The sequence below is a fragment of the Brassica oleracea genome, unplaced genomic scaffold, assembly GCF_000695525.1.
Source record: "Brassica oleracea var. oleracea cultivar TO1000 unplaced genomic scaffold, BOL UnpScaffold01065, whole genome shotgun sequence".
Taxonomy (NCBI): Eukaryota; Viridiplantae; Streptophyta; class Magnoliopsida; order Brassicales; family Brassicaceae; genus Brassica; species Brassica oleracea.
This window is the reverse complement of record NW_013617634.1, coordinates 14,349-25,882: the sequence shown is the minus strand read 5'-3', so window position 1 is coordinate 25,882 and position 11,534 is coordinate 14,349. Positions and strand designations below refer to the sequence as shown.

At 35.2% G+C, this 11,534-nt stretch overlaps 1 protein-coding gene and 1 pseudogene across 1 annotated transcript; both read left to right on the top strand.

The window, feature by feature from the left end:
- The window catches only part of LOC106320786, a 3,632-nt pseudogene extending 1,300 nt beyond the window's left edge, over positions 1-2,332 (top strand).
- Positions 2,333-5,973: 3,641 nt separating this feature from the next.
- LOC106320788 (cytosolic sulfotransferase 5-like) lies at positions 5,974-6,995 on the top strand. The gene has a single exon (XM_013759144.1). It carries the CDS (start codon positions 6,012-6,014, stop codon positions 6,993-6,995), a length of 984 nt encoding a protein of 327 aa, XP_013614598.1. The 5' UTR covers positions 5,974-6,011.
- The last annotated feature ends 4,539 nt before the right edge of the window (positions 6,996-11,534 follow it).

The window sequence follows — 11,534 nt, the reverse complement described above, 5'->3', positions numbered from 1 at the left end:
AAAAAAAACGAAAGAAAAAAGAAAAAAAAATGAAAAAAACGAAAAATAAAATAACAAAAAGTTGAGATAAATATATTGCCGGTAGTTGTGAGTAAGAAAAAAATAGAAAGTTGAGAGAAAAATGGCGTCCGGACATGAAATATACGCGCTACGGGCGTGGATGTACAATCATAACGATCCAGAGACTGGTGAAGTAATGAAAGAGTATTGTGCTGGACTACGAGGATTCTTACAACAGGCAACTAACCAACCATTCGCAAGGGAACATGGTAAAATCTTCTGTCCCAGTAGAAAATGCAAGAACAAGCCATATTTAGAAATATTTAGAAATAAATATTGTGAAGAGGCATCTATTTAATAGAGGATTTAGACCAAGTTACTACATATGGTTTTTGCATGGGGAAGGTGCATCAAGTAGTAGTACGGGTCAAGGATTTGAAGTACCAAATTATAATGCTAATTATTATAATCTTCGTGAGCCAAATATGTTTGAAAATAATGCGGGTGATGGGTATGATCAAAATATGTTTGGAAATACTGTGGGGGATGGGTATGAGCAACATGAAAATAGGTATCATGATATGGTTACAGATGCATTGCATGAAGCTGCTATTCCTAATAGTAGTAGGGAAGAACCTAACATAGACGCACAACGGTTTTATAATATGTTAGACACTGCCAATGAACCCATCTACGAAGGATGTAGAAAAGGCCTCTCTAGATTATCACTAGCATCTAGGATGATGACAGTTAAAAGTGATCATAATCTAAATGAGAAGTGCATGGATTCGTGGGCTCAACTCATTAATGAGTATTTACCTGAAGGTAATCTTGCTGCTGATAATTTCTATGAAATTCAGAAGCTAGTTGCGGGTCTTGGTCTACCATCTGAAATGATTGATGTATGCGTTGACAACTGCATGATTTTCTGGAAAGATGATGAAAAACTGAAGGAATGCCGATTTTGTCAAAAGCCAAGATATCAAGAAACCACAGGAAGGAATCCTGTGCCGTACAAACGTATGTGGCACTTACAGATCACAGATAGATTGAAGCATTTATACCACTCAGAAAGCACAGCCGCGTCGATGAGATGGCATGCCCAACATTCGGTGAAAGATGGTGAGACTATACATCCCTCAGATGCGAAGGCATGGAAACACTTTCAAACCGAGAGCACTGGTTCTGGTGACATTTAAATTTCAGGAGTTTCTCAGGCTGCTAGTGATGATCCCGAGAGCACTGGTTCTGGTGGCCTATCTCCAGCGGAAAAGAACAAGATCTATTGTGAGGTAATTTATTACTGCTCTCAATCTCAATTTTTTTTAAGTCTTCTTTGATATTGATCTTTCTCTTATTTTTTATGTAGTTCGCTCCCCCGCAAAAAGGGACGATTATATGGAGTGGGTTCTCTAAGTACATCTTTAGGATCTGTTTCTGCTTCGTTTCCTTCTAGCAGTATTGAGGAACCGTCTTTGAAGAAGATCATCAAGGATCAAGCTCTTTTTATTCAGAGCCAGGGAAATGAAATTGTGAAGCTGAATGCTGTTGTTCGTTATCTCGCTGGCAAAGACTCTACCGTGGCCGACATTCTTCAGTCTGAAGACGTGTCTCATGGTTCTAGAGATGATGATGAATCTGATGCTATTTAGTTTGTTTTCTATCTTTTTCTAATTACTTGAAACCTTGTGTGTATTTGTGTAATGAATCTTGAATTTCTTTCTATTTCAGTAATATTTTCGATAATTTTATAATTTTCTTTACAATTTTAAAAATAAATAATGTTATTAAATTTCAGATTCTGCAAGAAAAAGCTTACTCGCAAATGACTTGCAAAATTGCGACGGAACAAGCCTCGCAAATGTGCAAGGAAACAAACTCCGTTGCAAAATTGCGACGAACCGTTTTCTTGCAAACTTGCGACGAAACTATTAATTGCAAATTTTCGAGGAAAACTTAAACCGTCGCAAATATTTGTGAGGAAATCAGTGCTGTCGCGAATTTGCAACAGTTATTGTTTTCTTGCAAATTTGCGAGGAAAATATTTTCGTCGCAAATTTTGTGAGCGTTTTGCGAGTGATTTCTATTTGAGACGAACGATTTGCGAGGGAATGTGGTTGCTCTCAAAACTCTCGCAATAAGCGATTTTTCCCTTGCAAGTGACGTGTTTTTTTGTAGTGAAACCGGGAAAATAAAAAAAAACATGAGTTACAAGTTTTATTTCCGTAAAGGGGAAGTGGCTGACTCGAAGAATTACCTTACGCCAGAAATGGAGAACAAGATAGACATGATTATTCAAGAAAAGTTGCAGGGTTCTGGTTTGAAATTCTAGAATTTGTATGGTTGTTGTTTTCTTTGATGTAGCATAATAAGAGTACCTCCGGTTGTTATGTTCCTTAATAATTTGTTAAATTCAATGACAATTCCTTTTTAAGACAAATTAGTCTTTAGATAGAGCTTAAGCATGAGTTTCTTGATGAAAAGAGAAAGAACAATCTCAAGTCGGGAAGTCCCTAGCTTGAGTAGAATAATAAGAGAGTAGCTCCCGTTTTAATGTTCCTTAGTAATATGTTAACTTCAATGCCAATTCCCTTTTAAGAAAAACTAGACCCTGACCCACGCGCCAGCGCGGATATGAATTTTTGGTTTTTGGTTATTTATTTAACTAAATGATGTATTTGTAATATTTGATGTATTATATTCACCAAGTAAATAATTTTTTTGGCATCTTAAACCATCTATTTATGATGAATATTCGATATCATATAGAAAATTGAACAAATAGACGTAATTAGAGAATTGTAGACGATATATAAAAACAATGGTTATTAATGTAAAATATGAAGAAATATTATATCATGACGTAGTATGGCATAAAAGATTATAAATTAGTTATACATGTTTAAAGAAAATAAAATAATTTTTAAACTTCTATGAAAAATTTAACATATAAAAAAGGGTGATGAATTAGTCATCAAATTGTAAATAATTTCATAATTTTGTTAATAATAAATTATTTATAGTCTTTCTTTTTCGTCAAGATAATTATTAAATGTCCATAACATTAATATGTTAAAAGTTCATATTATGAAAGCCCATGTTGTAACCGTTTTTTTCCGGGAAGTGTAACAAAAAAAAAACTACCTTTAACTCTTCGTTTTGTTTAAGTTCTGTGTCGGTAAAAGATTAAAAAAAATCTCTCTATCTTTTTCAATGTTCAATTTGAAGCTTATTATGCGAAAATCATACACAAATATAGGCAATTGGTTGGAATCTCTATATCTTTATATTCTTATAAAGTTTAAATTTATTGTTTCCTCTTCTGCATGCAAATCAATTACCGAAGTAATAGATCAATTGGTTAGAATCAAATCTATTCTTATAATTAGTGTAATTATGGTTACAGTTTCTATAATTAATAGGCACATTAAAGATACGACATTGAAGATATTTTGTTTTGATTAATAGAAGATATTGGATTTTGAGTTTGTATATATTGATTTGTTTTTTTATAAAGCTTAGAAAATCAGTGGGATGATTGGTTGGTTGATACATCTGATAAAGAAAACGAAAACTATAGGTGGTTTGACTATTGTACATTGATCGATGCATGATTGAAGTTGACTATATAAAACTTGAGCATGATCATTTCAAACTAAAGTATACGTAGGTTATATGCATTTGTTATATTGTAGTTAATATATTTTAAATATTACATAAGTCAAGTGATTCACGTTATCGTAAAAATAAAATTCAAGTTCATTATTGGGCCGTACTCGTCCGTAATAAGCTACGTTAAATATGATGTATTTTTAGGTTCATTTAATGACATCAAGTTTAAATTTCATTAAGGAAAACTCATTAATTTAACTGGAAAAGACAAACATTAAAATAGGTAAGTTCATTTAATGACACTAAGTTTAAATTTGATTAAGGAAAACTCATTAATTTAACTGGAAAAGACAAACATTAAAATAGGTAAGTTCATTTAATGACACTAAGTTTAAATTTGATTAAGGAAAACTCATTAATTTAACTGGAAAAGACAAACATTAAAATAGGTAAGTTCATTTAATGACACTAAGTTTAAATTTGATTAAGGAAAACTCATTAATTTAACTGGAAAAGACAAACATTAAAATAGGTAAGTTCATTTAATGACACTAAGTTTAAATTTGATTAAGGAAAACTCATTAATTTAACCGGAAAAGACAAGCATTGAAATAGTTAGTTTAATTTAATTCTCAGTGGCATGGAAGTGTAAATAAGTTAGAAAACTTAGGGTTATTTTTTAATGGGTATTTCTCTTTTAATAATATAGATTATTCTTTATCCAGTGAAACACAATTTTCTGTTGCTTTTAATTAGTCTCTCATTCATGCTTATTGTTATGTCTTCTATAATTGGTATTTTTTAAATCTCCCTTTCATATGTTTTAAAAATTGAATACTACTTCCTATTTCATTTTTTTGGAAACTGTTATTGTTTACCTAACCTAAATATAAAGTAAAGATTATATAATTGCTCATATATCATGTGGGAACTCTAGCTGTAATGGATACTTAAAGAAATCAATTGATTCGAATCATTTTTACTATTATACACCAACTAACCCACATATTGAAATATTTTTCTTTAAAAATATATAATATTAAATTTGTTAAATATTTATCTTAAAAGGAATTTATGACAAATCTAAGTTGGGGATCAAAACTTCTTAAGTTTTATTGATGATAATGCTTGGTATTTATACCAAGAAAAGTATTGCTAGAAAAGGAAAACCTAAAGTTAAAAAAAAGGAGAAAAAAAGAATAATAAAATCTATCTAAACTAATTCTTACTTATTCATATGAATCCTAAATCAATTAAGAATCAATACTCCCGTCAAGTTGGAGTATAAATATTGCTAATGCCTAACTTAAGAAGAAAGGTATCTGAATTTCTTGTTTTCCAAAACTTTTGTGACAATAACCGCAAATTGATCATGAGTAGACACATAAGTTGTTTGAATTATTATTCCTTTGCCGATCTCATCCCAAACGAACTAACAAATGGTTTCCATGTGCTTAGTCCTTTCATGTAGAATCGGATTCTCACTTATATCTAACCGCGACTTGTTACCACAGCAAATCATCATTGGTACATTGTGATCAATATCTAGCTTGAGAAGAAGTTATTTTACCCAAATAAATTCTTTGGTGATAGCTTTCATTGCACAAAAATCAGCTTCGGTAGATGGAAAGGATACAACATTTTGTTTCTTAGTCTTCCAAGTGATAGGAGAACACCCAAACTGGATTATCCATCTGGCCGAGGAGCAACGAGAGATAAGGCATGCACCCCAATACGCATCACACCAGCCGGCTATGATAATAAATTATACTCCCTCCGGTTTTTAATAAAAGTCGCTTTAGAATTATGCACATAGATTAAGAAATCATTAATTTTTTATATTTTCTAAACAAAAAGATCATTAATTATTTACTTAACCACAAATCATCCAAAAATAAAATAGAAGGTATATTATCATTGGTCTTATAACATTAAGTGTTAATAAATTTTACATAGAAAACCGAAAACGTCATATAATTTGGAACATAATTTTTTTTCTAAAACGACTTATACAAGAAAACGGAGGGAGTATGATTATAAACTGTTATTGTACCTAGACACAAGCTACCGAGATTTTAGAATCAAAGATTATTTAAAACTCATGTATCATGTGGGATTGATTTATTGGGAACTCAAATTATTATTAGCTGTAATGAATACTTGCAGCCTTGCAGGGAATCAATTGATTCGAATCATTTCACATATTATACACCAACTAACCCAATAGCTAATTATATTCTACACGTTAAATATTTTTCTTAACAGAATACCAGCAAAATTAGGTTTCGTCTTTATTACCAGCAATATATATATTTGTTTTTTTTTCTTGGATCAATTATAACTTCGTTTGAAGCTTAAACACATCTTTTGTAACAAGAAGGTAAGAACCAACAAAACAAATGGATCCGAAGGAGCTTCCACCCAACGTAAGAGACGACAAGATAAGCGAAGAAACCAAGAAGTTGATCTCTTCGCTTCCTTCACACACAGATTCCCAAGGACAGAAGCTTTGTAAATATCAAGGATGTTGGTATTATTACAACACCCTCCAAGGCGTTCTCAATTTCCAGAGTGGTTTTCAGCCACAGGACACCGATATAATACTTGCTTCTTATCCAAAATCAGGCACTACTTGGCTCAAGGCCCTCACTGTCGCCCTTCTGGGCAGATCAAAGAACCACTCTTCTTCAAATGATCATCCTCTACTGTATGATAATCCTCATGGCATTGTACCATTCTTGGAGATCGATGTTTATCACGAAAGCTCAAGTCCTAACCTAGACAACTTCTCAGCAACTCCGAGGCTGTTCTCGACTCACATGCCACTGCACGCGATGCAGGAAACCCTCAAGCAGTCTCCTTGCAAGATTGTCTACGTGTGTAGGAACTTGAAGGACACGTTGGTCTCCACTTGGCTTTTTGCCTGTGCTATTTTTAAAATAGAACCAACTAGAAGCATTCTCGACTCTATGTTCAAATCGTTATGCAATGGAACTATCTTTTATGGACCATTTTGGGACCATCTCTTGAGCTACTGGAGAGGAAGCTTCAAAGACCCCAAGCATGTCCTTTTCATGAGGTATGAGGAAATGAAAGCAGAGCCTCATGAACAGATCAAGAGACATGCCGACTTCTTGGGTTGTCCTTTTACTAAGCAAGAAGAAGAGAGTGGAGTTGTGGACAAGATCTTGGACCTTTGCTCTCTGCGTAATCTGAGCAGTTTGGAGGTTAACAAAACCGGGAAAGTAAACAATGTGGATCACAAGAATTTTTTCCGTAAAGGGGAAGTCGGTGACTCGAAAAATTATCTTACGACTGAAATGGAGAACAAGATAGACATGATTATTCAAGAAAAGTTGCAAAGTTCTGGTTTGAATTTCTAGTGTTATGGTTCTTGTTTTCTTTGATGCAGCATAATAAGAGTATTGTTAACGTCAATGCCAATTCTTTTTTAAGACAAATTAGTCTTCCTATAAAGCTTAACCGTGAGTTTCCTTATGAAAAGAGACAAAGAACAATCTCAAGTCGGGAAGTCCCGAGCTTGAGCCCAATCACAAAGAAATCAATCCTCTTATCGAAAGAAACAAACCAATTCCAAGCCAAGTTCCAATGAAGAAGACTACTCCCGTTTTATATGAATCTTGTTGTTGACTCTTAACAGCCAATAACACCTTCCCAAACTGCCATGTCAGCTTCCCCTTTGTTCATATTAGCCAGCTCATCCTCATCCACCCGAGTACTTATCATACTCCCTTTTCTTTCTTGTTCTGTTTCTGTACTTCCCCAAGACTACCAAATCATCAACTTTAACTCATGCTGCCCTATTCGTTTTCTCTAGTACTTGATCTCATACTGCAATTTTGCTGGCTTGTTTCAAGAACCACATCATGCATGATACGTAATCTGATTCTTCATCCTGTGTCAATAAAGATGAACAGATAAGGCTACCCATTATCTCAGAAGCCTTGTTTTCAGCCCTTTCTATACCTATATTTTCATCTATGAACCTCTCATATCCAGTAATTTATCAAGTCATCCTTACAAATTCTACAATCTTCTGGAAATAAGGCACAATATAGAAAACACGATTTGACATGTTCACCCTTTAGATTATCATAACTAAACTTCAGAACAAGAAGAATCTCATCTTCACAGCAGCATAGTAAGTCAAATCATCGATAGCGTGCTGCCACAATTGAATCGTCCGTTTGCATGCCATGGTTTTGCCAATGACTTCAAGCGCTAGCGATAGGCCTTTACATGTTTTAGCAACTATGCTTGCAAGCTCTGGTATGTTTGGATGACTTCCTAACATGATCTCTCCAACTTTCTTTTTGAACAACTCCAATGCATCATGAGGGGGCAAACACTTGTCTGGAATCTCAACATCAGCTCCCATGCCCCCACACACTTCCAGAGAACGAGTGGTGAAAACTACTTTGCATCTGTTTTCCCTACTTGGATATGGGACTCCAATCTTCATTAGGTCAACTTTTGCCCATATGTCATCCAACAACAGCACAAACTTCTTCCTCTTTAGGACATTAAGTATGTCACATGCCTTTTGGTCTTCATCTTTCTGGTTCCAATCTTGGCCAGTCAGGCTTAGCTTCTTCGCAATCTCTTCTTGCATCTTCTGGATATAAAAATCCTTAGATACCACAATCCAAAGCACCATGACAAAAGCATTCTTTTTCTTGAGAAATTTATTGTTGATTTGTGTGAGTAGAGTTGTTTTACCAACTCCACCCATGCCGTACGGACCCATACTACTCACTTCATTTTCCATGAGACGGTTCCATATTGTTTCAAGCATTGTTCCCGACCTACTATAGTTGGTTGAATAGGCCTCTCTACCATTGCAGACGCTTGAGCTTTATCAGCAACTTGTTCAAAAACTCCGTTAGCTTTTAGATTCCTAACTTCCTTCAACATAGTGAAAACCCGTTTCCCATAACAATAACTCAATTTTAAACTCTTCGAGAAAAACCCACAGAGGCACAACTTTTGAAGTTCAGTTGTTCTAACACTAAAAACCACTTGGCTTTCAATGGTCTCAACTCTAGTAAGCCATACCTGAACTTGGGCAAGCCTTCTTAGACCTTTATCCTCCTTTCTTTCCACCCTTCTTGACAAATCATCTTGCATTGCCTTCAGTTCTTCAAAAGTTGTCTCCAAAGCAGTGAGATTCTCCTCGACGTTATGAATATAGCCCTCTTTGACACCAGTGGCGAACCTACGTTATGTGGGGAGGAGGCAGCTGCCCCCACAAAAATCTAAATATAAATATATTTCCATTAGAAACAACAAGTTTTCCATAGGATAGTTGGTTCCAGTGATCTGTTTGCCCCTCTAGATCACCGTTCTAATCCCCTCATGAGCTGTTTCTTCCCTTTTATTTATTTATGCCCCCACAAATTTTTTTTCTCTCTAGATTCCCACTGTTTGACACATAACCATTGCGTGACTTGACTCACAAGTGACAGCTTGATCAAATGGCAGAGATACAGAGAGGCAACCACCCATCGGTGCAGAAAAAAAAAGACTCCACAAAGAAAAAAGATAAAACTGAGAAGCTATTAGCAAATGAGTAATAATTATTAGAGTATATACGATATCTCCAAAAGTTAGAAGAGAGCAACATGCTTTAACATTGTGGATTGGGCCATCGAAAGGGATCAAAAGATGAACAAAGAATAGCACAATAATTATAGTATTCTTTTTAATTAAAACTTGCACAAGTTCAATGAATACATACAAGTATCGATTAGAGAAATTGCAGTTCCTGTACAAAGATAATCACATAATTTGCAAATATGGAAGTTACACTGTTCACTTTTTTAAATGGCACTGATACCCCTATCTTAGACCATCATAGTTTCGGTTAAGAGACGGTTTTTATATTTTCGTAGATTTTAACTAAGAAAAGCTAAGAACCGTCTCTTAAATAAGTGATATAAGAGCATGATTATTGGAGAGTTCTTAGATTTTCTTATTTAAGAGCCGGTTCTTACCTTTTTTAGTTAAAAGTTAAGAGACGGGTTCTTATATTCCGCTAAGAACCTCACCCTAAGAACCCTCTAATAATCATGCTCTAAAAGTCGTCTCTTACCCGAAAAGTGTAAAAAGAAAAAAACCAAATCATGAGTTAAGAACCACAGCTAAGAGACCGAGGTTAATTATGCCTTACCTAACGAGACCTGTTACCCCGCGTGTCATGCTAATTGACTTTTTATTTTCCTATATTTTCACTTTTGAATTTTTTTATTTTCTCTCTCTCTCAAACAAAACGAAGAAGAAGAGAGAATAGGTGTTATCGGCGATAACTTATCGCCATCAAAGATTTGCCAGAGATGGTTTTATGACCAATCCTTTTGTTAAATCTAAATCGTAGAGATGTGAATCTTCAACATCTTATTGTTTCTGAGTTTATACTAATTTCTGTTAATCTTTTACCAACCGCTTGTGTTACACAACGATCACTGTGTGTTACACACGAGTTCGAGAGAAAGAATAAGATAGATGTTACAGGCTTACTTCAGATAGTTCCAAAAATGATGTAACTTATCTGAAATACTTTTTATTATTGAGATTCTTGTGTTGATGTTACATCAAATGATTGATCTTTATATAGAGATCGAATCATTAGGCTAAGAGACACACCTCTTAACATGAAGAGTTACAACTCTTTGTGTAATAACATAAATAACCAACTTATGTAAATGTATCAAGGAGAGATTAGATTATAGTTTAACACTCCTCCTTAATCATATCTCGACTTGACTCCAAGCTGCTTTCTTAAATCTTCAAACCTTGAACCGGCCAATGCCTTTGTGAGAATGTCTGCGAGTTGATCATCCCCTTTGCAATACTTCAGTTCAATGATTCCTTTCTGCTCAGCTTCCCTCACGAAATGGTACTTCATCTCTATGTGCTTTGTCCTTCTGTGTTGCACCGGATTCTTCCCAATTGCTATTGCTGATTTGTTGTCACATAAGATCGGAATGCCTCCTTCAAACTTCTGACCAAAGTCTTCAAATAGTCTTTGTAACCACACTGCTTGATTTGCTGCTGCACACACGGCTATGTACTCCGCTTCAGCTGTTGATTGCGCCACTGTTTGTTGCTTGCTTGACTGCCAACAGAACATGGCTGATCCAAGAGTAAACACATAACCTGAAGTGCTTTTCTTGTCTTCCTTAGAACCACCCCAATCGCTGTCCGTGTAGCCTACAAGTCTTGGTTCTTTCACGCTTGTGAAGTACACTCCAAAGTTTGATGTTCCTTTGACATATCTTAACACCCTCTTGGCTTCTTGGTAGTGCTTCATGCGGGGTGATGACATGTATCTTGAGAGATAGGCGCTTGCATACATCACATCAGGTCTTGATGCACACAAGTACAAAAGCCCTCCAACGATGCTTCTATACTTAGTCGGATCTCCATACTCCTTGTCATCTTCAACTCCTTTTCCTTGTGGTGTTAGTGCGTTGCTTACACTCTTGCTGTCTCGCATCCCAAACTTGTCTACAAGTTTGTTTGCATACTTTTCTTGTGAAAGAAATATGCCTCCATCGTCTTGAATTACTTCCATTCCAAGAAAGTAGTTCAACAATCCAAGATCCACCATCTCGAATTCTTTCTTCATGTTCTTCTTGAATGTGTTGATGCTCTGAATGTTGCTTCCTGTGATGATTATATCATCCACATATAGACTCACGATCAACACATCTCCTCCTTGCTTCATGATGTATAAAGCCGCATCATTCATACTTCTCTTAAAACCGTTTTGAAGAAAGTATGAATCTATCCTTCCATACCATGCCCTTGGGGCTTGCTTTAAACCATATAAAGCTTTGTGTAGCCTTAACACCTTGTGTTCCTTCCCGTGTGTCACATACCTAGGTGGTTGTGTGACATAA

Excerpts from the sequence above, each read along its gene's own strand:
- LOC106320788 (XM_013759144.1), top strand. The coding sequence starts at position 6,012 with ATGGATCCGAAGGAGCTTCCACCCAACGTAAGAGACGACAAGATAAGC.